The 15,299-nt window shown below is 46.0% G+C and overlaps 1 protein-coding gene and 1 long non-coding RNA gene across 2 annotated transcripts in view; one reads left to right on the forward strand and one right to left on the reverse strand.

Moving 5' to 3' along the window:
- CNTFR (ciliary neurotrophic factor receptor) overlaps window positions 1–15,299 on the forward strand; it is a 78,888-nt gene that overhangs the window by 49,195 nt on the left and 14,394 nt on the right. Inside the window, 2 exon segments of the mRNA XM_074196571.1 lie at window positions 14,011–14,128; window positions 14,377–14,543. Coding sequence (XP_074052672.1) covers window positions 14,011–14,128; window positions 14,377–14,543 — 285 coding nt within the window.
- On the reverse strand, window positions 4,892–7,674 carry LOC141495362 (uncharacterized). Its single transcript, XR_012470749.1, has 3 exons — window positions 7,404–7,674; window positions 5,937–6,022; window positions 4,892–5,033 (listed from the first exon to the last, which is right to left on the reverse strand). It is a non-coding gene; the product is annotated as an uncharacterized LOC141495362 (long non-coding RNA).

Consider the following 15,299-nt stretch of genomic DNA (forward strand, 5'->3'; position numbering starts at 1 on the left):
AAACATACACAGTCTTCTCTGGACCCAAGTCTATGCACTCACACTTGCAAATACACATGTGGGCACAGACATATGGGTGTGTTAATAGCCCCCCTACACATATGAGTGAGCATGCGCATGCACACACACACAAACACACACACTTATATACCTATCCAGACATACTTTTCATGTAGTGATAGACATATTCATTAACATATCTATTTGTGATTATACACTGTGTCTCAACCGCACAAACATATACACATACACACACACATCACACAAAGTCTTGAACACACAGGCACGCCCTATCTTTTTCACACACAGGCTTATACCATCACATATACACTACCGCACACAAACCTTCCACACTGACACTCTCAGTCTCTCTCACGCTTGCCTTCTCTCCCTCATCTCTCCCCCCCTCCTTGTTTGGGAGGGGGGCCTCTACTCCTCAGCTGGACTCCAGCTGCACAGAGTGGCTCCTTTTCTTCCTTTTCTTTGTTTTTCTTTCCTCCTTTCCCTCCGAGAAACCTGGTCCCTGTCAGAGAGGAAACCCAAGCTCTGTTCCCAGCCCTGGGGCCCCAGGGCCAGACAGCTATGCTGGCCATCCCCCTCCTCCCTGAAGCAGGCCCACCCTTTCTCCTAACTACCCTCCTCTGCTCAGCCTACTCTTGCCCCCAAATCAGAGACACATGGTCCCTCCCCTCAAGAAGCCCCATTTGAGAGGGAAGGTGTGACCCCAACCCTGTGGGTTGTCCTGGCTTGAGGGCCTGAGAGAACTGGGATGCACTGCTTGGTGAATCTCCCCACCCCAATAACATTGGCCTAGAATCCTGGGTCAACCTGGGTCAGTAGAGAACAGATTAGTCTTGTTCTGCTTGACTCCACAGGGTAGAACTCTGGAATGGGCAGAGGTTTCAGAGAAATAGAATTAAGCTCCATATAAAGGAAAACTTCCTAATAGAGCTGTCCCAAAGTAGAATGAGTAAGGGAGACTTGAAGCAGAGGTGAGGGGAGAGATTGAACTAAATGACCTCTGAAGTTAAGCAAAAAATGATCATAGCCTGCTGAGGAATCCCAGACCCTGGACAGTGTGAGAGGAAGAGAGATTGTCTAAAATTTCCCACCATGTCTACTACCCTCAAGGTCTGAGAACCATCCCCTATTCCAGGCCCCCTTCCTACTTGAGAGATGGGGAGGGGTCTCTGGGTCTTGATGTTGGGGACCTAGAGAAGATTCAGTTCCTTTGCTCCATTTTCCCTGGCCCTAAGCTAAATTTTGACTGAGCCTTGGTAGAGACAGGACTCACTGAATGGTGAAAGAGAGAAGTGTTCATGTGGTGGGGGAGGGGGTTCTGTTTTAATACAGGAGGGTTATTTGGAATCATCTCTCTGTTATCTGCTTTGTGAATTATGTATATGAGTGTGTGGTAGAGAAGGGGGAAAGCTGGGAATGAGGCAGTTAAGGACTCCCTCAGGGCATCTTTCCCTGGAACTTTATTCTCAGTCCAGATTGAACTTCCAGCCCCATAAGCATGTGTTCTAAAAGTGACCGCAGACCTACCATTTTGAGGTTACATTCCCCTCAGAAAATCCTGTTCTTCCTCCCTTGTCCAGATACCAGTGACCTTTGATTCTCCATTTTCTTTTGTTAAATATTTTTATCCTTGATCCTAATCTCCTCTGTTTTGGTATAGACTAGAGAAAAAGCAACCTTCTGGCTATCTGTGCTCCCCTTTCCACACAACTATTCAACTGGTAGAGAAACTGAGACCTGGGGAAAAGAATATTCCTAGATGTCAGAGCATCTAGTGATAAAGATTGCTTGAGGACTCTAGAGAGGCTCAGTTAACTTAGCTGCCTCAAAATTGCCAGAGGAAGAATAGGGACATGCAAGTGACTTGGATTTAAGTAAGGGAGGGCTGTGCAAAATCACCAGCCTCACTTTCTCCTCTGGAGCTTTTGGTTCCAGTGGATAGATATGGATCAGGACAATTGGAGATGGTCCAGGATGCAATGGTAGATCTAGACCTTTTCAAGCTATGGTCTTGAATAGGTGGAGGTAGAAACATCTTTGATTTTTGCGAACTGTGTGGTTGAATCATTTAACCACTCTCAGCCTCAGTTTACCTGTTCATAAAATGTGGATAGTAACACTTATATCTGCCTCAGTGGGTTATTATTAAGGCTCATATGAAGTGATATGTGTAAATCATTTTGGAGACTTTGAAGTATTATGCAAATGTAAGTTATTATTATAGGAGGTAAAGGCACAGACCTACCCTTGGAGATCCCCTGATCTGAGGGTAGACACAGTCCCTCCCTCTTCTGACATGGAGATATTAAATGAAGACAAAGTAACTCCTAGGTAGAGTTGGGGGAGCGACTGAGGGTCTCCCTGTCCTCTTTTCCTTCTATCTTGCTGCAATTGCCTTGGAAGCTCTTTGACGCCTCTCCCCCTTTTCTTCTAGCTTCCCTCCCAACCCCTGCCGGGATGTACAAAGCTAGGCTCCTCATCCCAACCTCCCCGGAAGGAATTTCCTCTCTGACTGGGGCCCCTGCCAGTTCTGGCCACTTTGTCCTCTCCCCCTAGGCCCTCACATGTGGAATCACTCCCTCTGCCCCACCCAAAGTTCTTATAACCATGCTTCCTGTGTCCTCCTCCTCCCCCTCTTCCTCACCCCTGGTCTTCTTGACCCCATCCCTATGTCCCCCCAAATCTTGAGATTCCTCATAATTTATTCTTTCTCTCCCCAACCAAGTGAATGGCATCTTCGTGCATGAAATCCAAGTTCAGGCAGGAAAGGGTATGGACAAGGAGCTTCCTAGCTTTCTTCTGAAGTGTCTGAGGGCTTCCTGGAGGAAGAGAGAACCAAACTGTACAATGTGGAACTTCTCCATGACCGAGTCACCTCCTTGCCTCTCAGTTTCAGAGGACCATAGATTTAGAGCTGGAAGAAACCTTGGGGTTCACTTAGTCCTAGTCTCTTCATTTGACAACAGAAGAAACAGACTGAGAGATGAGATGTGCCTCAGGCCACAGCTGAGTTTTAAAGCCAGGTCTTTTGACGCCAGCCCCAGTCCTCTCTCCACCATCCAAGATACCTGAGGTTGGTTTGGCTCTTACTGAGGTTTTTCTTCCCCATTCCTCCCTTTTTCCCACCCTAAAGCACCTGCCTGTCTGTGCCTCATTTCACTAGGTGACCTGTGAAGTGGGTGGAGGCATGGAGCTTAGGAGAAAAGGGAAATAATACAGGCCCTGCTAATTTTCCCCCTCTCATATAAAAGACCCAAGTTAACAAAGGGTGGATGAGTCCATAGCCCATCTCCTTTGGCCTTATTACTGGACGATTTCCCCTTTCTGAACTCGGGAAGATGGGACAAGGAGTTGTTTGTTGTCTCTGGAGGAACATCTTGGTGTTTGGGTGCTGTACAACACAGTCCACTGTGAACCGCCCATGCTGAATCCCCTCCCCCTTCCACTAGTGCTTAGGTGCCCAGGGCCCAGGCTGCCAACACTCTCCCCCACCACCTCCGCCCCTTGCCTCCCTGCCATGGGTAACTTGACCCCTGGCACATGGCCTGGCATTCCTTCATCTACATGAAAGAGAAAACTACCGGCCTCACTAGCTTACTCTCATCTCTGATGTGACACTCCCCTCAGGATCTTAGGGCCTGGAGTGACCTCCAAGGTTCATCCTTTTCTGACCACTGTCCCCAGAAAAGTAGCCCAAGTAGTTACCCAGAGGGGATTACTCTCCTGCATGTGATCCAGAACCCCAGATCTCTTATTCCCTGAACTCTTTCTTGATTTCTACTTTGTGTTCTTCCTGCTGCAGGACCAGAGCCACCTTCCTCTCTCCAGTCCTACACAGCACATGCATGAAAACAGACCCATAGACCTCTGTGTACAGACACCTACACCTACTTCTCAGGGACATCTGGATGTATGCACAAGCATACACACACACAACACACTTTGTCTTAGCTCAGAGCATTATTTCCTCTCCCCAACTCCTGTTTATTAGGTGTGTGTGTGTGTGTATGTATGTGGGGTGGTATACTATTCCTGGAGATGTTGTGGGATAGCCCTCAGATCAGAGGAGCTGCCTCTAACTAAGACCAAATAGCCTGGTCTCCATGAGCTTGTCTCCCTTGTCTGTGGGAGAGGCAGAGGCCCAGGGGAAGATAAATGGGGGTGGGGGAAGGTCCTGAGGGAAGATTTGGAGAGGACCAGGACAGGGAGGGATTAACTAAGATTAGATAGCAAGAATCACTCAGAGATGTATGTTGTCAGGGAGGGGGGAGAATGGGGAGTGCAATTAGGGAGGTGAGGGTGTCCTTCCCTGGGACTCTCAAAGTCAGACCGATAGAGAGGACTGGGGAGCTGGACAGAATTAACTCCATCTGTCAGCAATCATTCTCCCCCCACCCTTTCACTAATCCCTCAATTCTCTGATTCTCCAGTTCACACCCTCAGCTCCTAGAATATTTGTGAGGTATCTCACCCTGCCAGGGGGCCCTCTCAGGTCATCTGATATAGCCTCTTGGCAACCACGTGCCTGCTTCTGTCTCCTCCTCTGTAGTCTCCTTACCCTACTACTACTTTTAGGGGTTGATGTCCTTGGTATTCCTCAGATCCTCCTCTTCATTCTACCCTCAGGGGTACCAGGAATCTTCCTCCTAGCACCTTCCACCCAGGTTGGTTGTAAGGACAAAATTAGATAATATTTGCAAATTCCTCTGTTGGATGCTCCTGCAACATACCCAGAAATAAGAGAACACTGGGTTCTGGTCCTATCTTTGTTAGTAACTCTCTGTGGGATTTTGGTCAAGTCTGGTCTTCTGCTGGGGAGATCATAGTTCTCTTCCAACTCTGACAATCCGTGATTCTGTAACCCAAAGCAAGGAAGCTTTAATAGGAGGAATTTCAGGCATCTTGACAGGTAGTTAAGAGGATACATTTTTAAGCTGGGAGTGGATCTTTTTGGCGATCTTCTTATTCTGCTTTGCAGGTAGCTATGTTTCCTGCTGATGTGTTGGAGAGCTCTGCACAATAACATGTGTTGTCAAAAACATTCATCAGTATACCTATGCATTCTTGTACTCATCTAGCCATGCCACAGTGTAGGGCACATGTACAATACACACATGTAAGCACACACAGATGTATGTAGAAGCTATCCTCAAAGTCTTAGAATGGTTTATTAAAACTTTAAAATATCTTCAGACTTCTGGTTCATTTGTTTGTACATATGAGAAAAAAGGGAGGAAAGGTAAACAGTAATGGATAGAGAACCATGTCTCTGAAGTTTGGAAGCCCTGGGTTTAAATCCTGCCTTGGTCACATGACCCTCGGCAAGTTACTGCCCTTCTCAGTGTTCCAGGTAGTTCTAGAAGGCAGAACAATTGTCCATATACATTGGCAGAAGGCATTTTCATGACAGAAGAATGTATATTCTCTTCAGTGTTTCATTATATATAGACACAATCACATCCATGTAATGCCCAGACAATACCATTACAAACATGCCTACATGTGAACTTATGCACATACACACAGCATCTGTTACATAGGGTTCAGAGTATCTGGGAGCAGCTTCACTTTACAATGCAGGAGGAACACAAACATAAATTTCCAGGCTGAGAGCTTTCCTAGGGAATCTGGAGGATGATGGGAGGGTGTGGTCTGTCCTGTTTCCTTTATTGAGTTTTTCCAGGAGTGATGATTCTCCTTTAGATCCCTCAATCATAAATCCCTACCAGACCCCTATCCCCCAACCAGAGCCCCAACATGTGCTAGGCTTGGGTAGTGTTTGAAGGAGCCAAGGAGAGGAACTGAGGGGCAGCGAGTCATTTCTCCTCTTTCAGGAAGCCCCTCCTGACTGCTCCCATTCTTTCCACCTTCACCTCAGACTGTTCTATTGTCAGCTCCCCTGCCCCTATACTTACCAATAGGATGAAATATGAATACTTGTTCAGAAAGCCTTCTCTTTCTGCTCCAGTTTGGCTTCACCCAAATCCTTCAGTTCACTTCCCTGAATGAAGATAGTAGGAACAATTTTATAGAACCTCTTGATCTGTCACCATTTTTGGAGTCTTCTCCCTACATTCTTATAATACCTCTTCCTAATCTTCCCTCTCTCCCTTACTCCAACCCAAGCCCCTTGATTGGGACATCCTTTTTGCCTTTCAATCTATATCCCTTCTGCTATCAGGTCAGTATGATTCAAGAGAATGGATAAAAAAAATCTTTAAGGACCATCCCCTCCTCCCCACTAGTTGTCTTTCGTCCTTCTCTGGCTCCTGGTGGGGAGGGAGACCTGGGTTGAGACGGCTTTGCTTACAAAACCTTTTCCATGCAGCCCTATCTTTCCTTTGCTCTGGAAAATGTGGCCGGGCTGCTGACAGACAGCACATGTGGCCGGAGGTTTGTAACCGATTCCCAGCCCCAGGGGCTGGGGTGGGGGAGGTGGGGAAGGATGGGGGCCAGGGACAGGAGAGGAGAAATACCCCCCTAAAGTTCACAGATTAGGAGCAAATTTACTATTCCCTTTCACTCACCCTATTATTTCTTTCTATGTGGTCACATTAGGAAGAAATGGGTATGAAGGATTGAGGTCAGTTGTTAGGAAGAACTTTTTGATAAGAGTAAGGGTCATGGTGATCTAGAGAGTTTTGGGGATCCCATCTTCTCTTCCCTATCCCCTTCTTTTTGGAGCAATTGTCAGTACCTTCATATATGTAACAATCCTACAAAATGGGCAGTTGCTTACTGGGACAACTGTTGGGTGAAGTGCTTGGAGGAGGGAGGGAGAGAGAGAGAGAGAGAAATAAGTATATATTTGTTTGTGTGTGTATGGAAGGGATGGCAGAGATTATTTCCCTGAAATTCCATAGCTCCAGGCATACTGCAGGCGTTTGTTGAATAAATGAATGTATAGGATATAGGTGAACTGTACACTGTAGAATTATCTATATATCATATTATAAATGTGAGGCATATATCACACTCTAGATTATTTGTGTGTGTGTATATATATATATATATATATATACACATATATACATATATATATGTATATATATATATATACCTACCTCAGTATGGGTGGGTATATAAAAATGTGTGTGTGTGTATATATGTGTGTGTATATGCACACAATAAAATCACAAGGTTATAGATTGTAGGTTAAGAGCTCCTGGACTAGAGGAAATCAAAGGCTCCTTCCAGCTCTGACAGTTGTGATTCTAAGTGGGGCATCTTCCAGCTGACAGTTGTGATTCTAAGTGGGGCATCTTGCCCTTTAGATAAAGAGGGAATGAGTAGGGGCCAATACTGTCCCTCATTAGGTGAAAAAAGGAGGCAGTGGTAGCAGATAAGATAAGAAGATAAGTTTCTCCCAGCAACTACTCTACCTTTCTTTCTCTTTCAGGCTTCTCCTAGAGCAAACCTCTTTAGACTCATCTGTCTGAGTTTCATCTCTTCTAGCTCATATTCCACAACTTCACTGACCATCTCCATCTTCCTTCCCATCTCAGACAGTGACTCTGACATACATGTGATTTCTGCTTCTAGTAACTATAATCTATTCTTTGAGACTCCTTGCATTCTGCTCTCTGCCCCTGCTCTCTCCCCTCTGGAACTTAGCCATGATGGGGCTCCAGCTTTGGGGGATCTGTGACAGACCGTAAGTCCTATAACTAGGCCAGATGTTTGTTCCCTGTCCAGGAATCAAAGGCCAGGGGTCACTGGCTCCCTGTGAGGTGGCTAATGAGGTAACAAGGGGGCCCATGTTCCCAGGGGAGGCAGGAGTTAAGTTTATTAGCCCCTGGAATCCAATTAGTCTTGAAGGGTATGAATCTTTTGGAAGGGGCTGAGTGGGGGAGAGGGGTGTGGCTGATCTGGGTGCAATAGGCTAGCAGATGTTTACAACTGGTCAGACCTATTGCTGCCCTGATTCAGACCCTTTGGTTGAGTCCAGTCATCTTAATCATCTTCGATTGGAGGAATTGTGGTCAGAGTGCCCAACACATGCTCTGTTAAGGTAAGGGCTTCTAAAGGAAGATGCTGACCTCAAAGATCAAGTTAGGTCAGGAGATAGGGAAAGAGAAACTTTGTTGTTGCTATTCAGTTACGACTGATTCTTTCTGACCCCATTTGGGGTTTTCTAACTAAAGATACTGGAGTGATTTGCCATTTCCTTCTCCAGATCATTTTACAGATGAGGAAACTGAGACAACTAGGGTCAAATGACTTGCTAATAAGTATCTGAGGCCAGATTTGAACTCAGGAAGATGAGTCTTCCTGACTCCAGGCTCCAGGCTTGGCACCAATTCACTGCTCTAACTTAACTGTCCCAAAAAAAACCTGAGAAATAGTAAAAATGAGGTTCATAGACTGATTTCTGGTGACCCTGAGATAATGGCTAAGATACCTCCTGGGGATTGCCACTTCTGATAGTGTTATCATTGTCAGCATCTGTCTTTTCACAGGCTGTTAATCTAAGATGGTTAAAAAAAAACCCTACCAAATTGGAGGAAGGTTGGAATTCAGGGTGGAGGATTAGGGACTAAAGACTGGAAGATCAGGGAACTCTGGGTGATGGTTGCTATTGAGAAAATGATATTCTTTTTCTTCCTTTTCCTTCCTCTCTTTCTCTCCCTCCTCTCTGTCTCCCTTTCTCTCTCTCTCTCTCCCTCCCTCCCTATTTCTGTCTCCTTTCCTTCTCTGACTCTTCTTTATTCTTCTATAACTGACTTTGACTTTGACTCTCCCCTCCCCCATTTCCCCTTCCCATTCCCCTTCCCCCACTCTAGGCTTTTAGTGTGTACAGGCTGTTTCTGCCTCTATCCTTTGGCCTGTGTCTCCCTTCATTATGCTCTTATTACTTCTATGCATCTCTGCCTTTGTTTCTGTCCCTTATCTCTTTTTGTTCATTTCTAGCTGCAGTCTCTTTGAATATCTGCCCATTTCTCTTCTTGGGTCCCTGTCATTTTCTGAATCCTGGTTGAACGTTTTTCTCACTGCTTAACCTCTATTTCTCTTGTTTTTTCTCTCCCGAGCTTCCCAGGTAGGATCTGTCCAGAGAAAAGAATCCAGGAGGTTGATTTCTGTATTCCTTTTCCACCATACAATTCCCCCTATCTTTCTACTAGCCATCTCCCTTTTTAAATCTTACCTGTCCTTTGAGACCCAGCTCAAATTCCAGCTCCTTCAGGCAGCCTTCCCTGACTGTTGCAGGCAGCCACATGGCTCTCTCCCTTCTCTGGCCTCTTCCAATACTTAGCATCTGAGCCACACACTCTCTGTCCTTGATCACACACTGTCCTGTTTTATTCTCTAATGGCTTCCTGCACCTGAATCTCCTCTTCAATCAGACTATGAGCTCCCCAGGGTCAGAGATGGAGGCTGCTCTTTCTTTCTCCCAATGAGTGGAGCACAACCCAAGGGCTTTAGTACAAATTCCTCTTCTTAGGAAACTGAAGTTCAGAATGGGGGAAAACTTGACAGAAGTGGATCAGGGGCTGAGGAGAACTGCCGAATTTTGAATGTGCTAGATTAGGTTGTGGATGGAATATTTTTGCAGAGGCCTGTAACTAGGAGGACATGGTGGTAGTCAAATTTAGGGGCATTATATTGGGGAGTCACTCTCACAAGGGGGGGTGAAGTATAGATAGAGTAGACTGGAGCCCCAGAGAACACCCCCATTTAGCAAACAGAAAAAGTCAGAGAGGAGAGCAGAGGAGAGAGAGAGAGAGAGAGAGAGAGAGAGAAAGAGAGAGAGAGAAACATCATAGACTCAGAAAATGTAAGCCCTTTTCAAGGAGGCCAAGGCAGTCTTAGGATCAGCATTCTAGCCTGAACTTGCCTCCCCCAGGAAGCCCTCCTGGGTTATTTCCAAGCCCCACTCCCAGCCCCTGATGATTGATTAACTGGTAGGAGGAGTAGAGGGGCCAGGGTATCCACCCCCACCCCCCAGGGACCCACCCCAACCTCTTAGCAGCTGCCGCAGTTGTTTCATTTAGCAGGTGAACAGAGAGGAGCTTCCCCTGTGCCGGTTTGTTGTTTTTCTTTAATTAAACATCTGGAGTTTCTGGCCAGGGTCTGGGATGCTTCATGGACCTTTTGCTGACAGGTTCTCCCTCCTCTTGTACTCCCCTCCTATAGACAGGGGCTCCCTCTCCTCCCTCTCTGCCCTGGGGGAGCCCCTTGGTCTGGGGGGTATATCTAACTCCTACCCTTGGGGAGTCCCTAGTTTGGGGGACTGGAAAACTCAGCCCCCCCACTCCAGTTCAAGTCAGCTCTGGTCTAGGGTGGAGAAAAGTAGTATTCTTTCTCTTGAAAAGTCCCAGATCTAGGGTTGGGAACAGACAGGGTTCTCTCTCCATGAGGAAGTTCTCAGTTTGAGGGAGCTACATGGTCCTGCCCTGGAGTAACCCTAGGTGTTGGGGGAGAGATCTGGTTTCCCCTCTCTTAAGGAGCCCTTAGTTTGAATAGGGAGGAGATCTGGGCAGGGTAAGAGTCAGGATATGCATATAAATAATCTCCAGGCTCTCTGGAGTGAATTGAGGGGGCTGGAGATGGATCTGCTGAGGCACAGTAGAGGTCACCTTCTTCAGTATTTCCTGTGAGGGCAGTGTGGTGTGGTGTGGGGCGCTGCCAATACCACTGAGTTAGGAGTCAAAATTTCTATGTTCTAATCTCGGCTTGGCTGCTAACTACCTGTGTGACCTTGGCAAGGTTTTTCCCCTCTCTGGACCTCAGTTTCCTACTGAGGGGTTTGTACTGGATGTTTCCTAAGATTCTTTCTGACTCAAAAGCCTATAATCTTATGATTGAGGGTAAGGAGGTGGTGGGGGCAGGGAAGGGACTATGCTCTCATCCTCATCCCTCCTTAGGGCGAGTCTTAGCTTTGCTCTGTTTCTGTCCCTGTCTGTCTTTCTGGCCGTCTCAGTCACTGTCTCCTCCCCCACAGCTGGGGGCTTGGCTGAACTCCAGTAACCCCATTAAGAAGGCCTCTGCCCTATCCCCCCCACCCCACCCCCCAATCGATACAGCCGGTTCCCTTTCCGGCTTTACCCAGGCATAGTGGAGTTGTCTCTGGGGAGAGGGAGTGTGTATGGAACTACAGCCATGGCACAACCAATTGGCCTCAGGGTGGGTACCCCCAAGGCATGAGAACCTGGTCCTCCTATAAAAAAGTTCCCATTCCCTTTCCAACATGGAACAGTTTTGCAAAGCTGAGCATTGAAAAATCTTGTGCATCAGGATTAGCATGGATCTTGCTTTCTGGGTAGATTTAGAGCAGAAAGGCATTTTAGAAGCCAGGTTGTCCAACCACCATGTTTTACAGATGAACAGACTGCGACTCAGAGAAGTTTGATTTGCCCAGGGTCACAAAGTTGCTAAGATTTAGAATTAGGATTTGAACCTAAGTCTTCCTGATTTTTATATCCAATACTCTAGCTACTACATACCAGTGCATTCTTATGACTTATGGGCCTTGATAGGCCAAAGGTTCTAGGAGCTACAAAGCTCATATGTTCTATCTCACTACCCCTGGACAGTGTAAAGGAAGTTACTTCTCCCTTTTAGAAATCAGCAACTCACTTGTTAATTCTCCCAGTGTTCACTTACTGGACATTTGAAGACCAGTACCTGAAAGACTCATTTTGGCTGGGGTTTGGGGACAGTCCTTGGAATGTCAGTTACTTGAAGAGAAAAGCTCCTCTTGGGGTTTCCTACCTTTCTCTCATTTCTGACTCTGAATCAGACATCATCTCCAAACAGTTGTGTCTCATGATTTCTCCAGTTGCTGCTGATTCAAGGGAAAGACAGGAAGAAAGCATATCCCATCCCTTCCCATTCACCTCACTTCCACCTTTGCTCTATGTCTCAGTTTCCCTCCTTCACTTCCTTCCTCTTTATACTGACGAGAACTGACATTTATATAATGTCATTTTATAATTAGCTCATCTAATTCTCAACAGCCCTTTGAGGTAGGCATTATAGTAGTATTGTTATCCCCATTTTACAGATGAGGAAAATGGGGCTTAGAGAACTTTTGCCCAGGGTTCTAATCTCAGGGTTCTCCAAACAGTCTCTATCCATTTCTCTTTTTGTCTCTCTCTTTTTTCCTTTTTTGGCTGTAAAACACACTAAAAGTTAAGGGAAATGAAACTAGACAATAGCATGGAAAAGATCTGGGGTTCTCAATGGATTCCTGAGCTTGTTATGAACTAACATGGTGACCAAAACATTGGAGCCAAAAAATGCTTATTCAGTCTTAGGATGTAGTAATAGATCCATGATGTTTAGGATAAAGTCAGACCCATCTGGATTATTGTGCTCAATTCCAGGAGCCATGTTTTTAGAAGGACATTGGCCAAAAGGAATGCTAGAGGAGGGCAACCTGGGTGGTTAAAGGAATGGTTGAAGAAGCTAGAGATCTTTGTCTGTAGAACAGAAGATTTAAGGTGGGATTAGGGTTGGGGAGGTTGAGGGAGTTGTGGCAACTGCCTTTTAATATGTGAAGGATATGAATGAAGAAATGGATTTATTCAGTTGGGCAGAACTTGGAGCAATGGAGTTCCATTCACCATCCAAGTTGTCCCAAAGTGTATTAATGGGTTGCTTCAATTTGTAGTAGAGTGAAGTGTAAGATGAAAACAGCTTAGATTTGGAGCCACAGGAACTGCTTGTGTGTCCTTGGATTAGTCTTCTAACCCTAACCTCAACTCCCCCATTGGTAAAATCAGGAGGTTGGACTCAAATTTCCTCTGCGTTCTCTTCCAATAAAGTCTGGAAATCAGTGTATGATCCTGTAATTCAATATGTAGCACCATGCTTGGCCCCTGATAAGAACTGAATAAATTCTTTTTCATTCATCATCTCTAAATCAAACCTCTCTGAGCCTCCGTCTATTCATCTGTAAAACAAGCTGGTTGAACAACCTAGCTTCTTGGATTCCTTTCTGCTCTAAATCTATGACCCTATTGAGCCAGCCTACTAGCTACCTAGAAAGCAAGATCCATGCTAATCCTGATGCAGCTATTTCAATGATTAGTTTTCTTAGTGCAAAACTGTTCCATGCTGGGAAAGGGAATGGGAACTTTAGGTTCTCAGGCCTTGGGGGTGCCCACCCTCAGGCTAATTGGTTGTGCCATGGCTGTAGTTCCATACACACTCCCTCTCCCCAGAGACAGCTCTACTGTGCCTGGGTAAAGCTGGAGAGGGAACTGGCTGATTGATTTGGGGGGGGGGGGATGGCAATTTGTCTGGGATTTTGTCAAGGAAACTCCTGTTGGATGAAATGGTCAAATGGTCTCTGTGTTCACTTCTGACTCAGAAATCTGTGATTCTGAGCATTGGGCTACAAGTTGGGGATTTGGATTCTAGTACACTTGATACCTCATTGGGTCTCATTTTTCTCATCTGTAAAAGGGGGATAATACCTGCCTTGGTGACCTTATAGGGTTATTGTTAGGACCCAAGGGGAAGATGTATTTGATGGTACATTGTGGGAATCTACAAAGTACAGTACAAATACAAGGCCATGGTCATTATTTCCTATCTCTGTTTTTCATTTCCTACTGAAAACAAGGAAACATCATTAACAATGTAGCAGAAAGGAGGACGGTCACTTTGAATACAGGAAGGAATTGAGTGAGGAAGGGCTGGAAGGTATGGGTAGAGGCTGCAGAGACCAAGATGCTGGATGAAATGGGGTCTTCTTGAGGCTGATCAGCTTCTTCCCTCTCCTCTTCTCCCCCCATTTTATTGTGGGTCCAGGCACTGCTGCCACCTTGTGGTCACTAGAGTATGGTGACTATTAGCAGAATGGGTGCTGGGTGGGGGAGAATTGTATTCATAGAAGAAATGGCCTGCCAACAAATTATTAGGCATCCTCAGCCCAGGGATGGAAGGGTAGGGAATAGGGAGGTAAATGGTTAACTCAAATCGATTCTGAAGGTGCTAAAACAATGCCTATCCCTTTTCCCTTTTGCCTTCTTGTCCTATCAGTGCCACCCCGAGAACCTGTCCTCACCTGCCGTTCCAACAGCTACCCCAAGGGATTTTATTGCAGCTGGCACTTGCCTGCACCCACCTTCATACCCAACACCTTCAATGTAACAGTTCTGTAAGTAACTCTGTCTCTGATTCCTGGGACCATCCTGAGAGGTTGAAGAAGGCAAGCTTGGTACTGGTGGTGAGAAGCTGGGTTGAGGGTCAACTGGAAGACTTCCTGGTGGAGAAAATCTAGGGTTTCTGTCTGAAAAGAAGGGAGGGGTGGGATATGAGGGTCCCTGAGTAACAGCTAGTTTCTTTATCCTCCTTCATCTCTGTCATCTCCCCTTCTTTTTTCTTCTCCCCCTTCTCCTTGAGTAGGCATGGCTCCAAATTGTTAGGCTGTGAGAAGGACCCAGCCCCCAAGAACCGGTGTCACATCCGATATACACACCTCTTCTCTACGGTCAAATACAAAGTCACGTTGACGGTCACCAATGCCCTGGGCCACAATTCTACAGCCATCACCTTCGATGAGTTTACCATAGGTAAGGTTTGGGCATGAAGACAAAGATTTAGCCTGGGGAATTAATCTACTACAAACCTCCAAAAGCAGAGTGACTATGTAATCACAGTAGCTGTAGGATTGATTAGTACTGCTTTCTTGGCAGAGGGGAGTCTTGAACTGGATTCTGAAAATTACAGATACAGACTGCTCAACAGGATAGAGGAATGAACTCATTTGAGTTGAGGCATGAGTGCATGCCTTATCATGAACATACATGTGTATTCTGTGGTTAGCCATCATTATGGTGATGCTGGTGGCTTCTTTAGTTCTTCCAGTTTAAGTTGCCCCTTCCTCAATTTCCCAGCGGCAGGGAATTAACTGCCCATTATCTCCTTTACTGGGGACATCATTACTCCCATCATTAACAGCTTCCAACACACTCAATAAACACCAGTACCCTCTGGAGTAGCTACCTGTCAGGTTTTCCCTAAGAACAGAGAGAACTACTATCAAGCGTCCTTTCTGAAAGCACCAATTCCACAAAGCCTGGAGATCAAACTGTCTGGGTCTTGTTGTAAAGTGTTTCTCATTCTGCCTGTACCTCATATATTACATAAAGGAAAAGACTAATGCTGTTCCTAGGAGTACTTCCCAGGATCCACTTCAGGGAGTCCTCATTGTGAGGGAGCACAGCCTGGCTGCCAAGGCTTGTAGCCTTCCAGGATCCTTCTCAAAATTTCTTTAAAGGATCACTTTGGGGATTCTCTAAACCTCAGGATCCTAGATCTGTCCTCAT

This window comes from Macrotis lagotis, chromosome 8, assembly GCF_037893015.1.
Source record: "Macrotis lagotis isolate mMagLag1 chromosome 8, bilby.v1.9.chrom.fasta, whole genome shotgun sequence".
Lineage (NCBI taxonomy): Eukaryota > Metazoa > Chordata > Mammalia > Peramelemorphia > Peramelidae > Macrotis > Macrotis lagotis.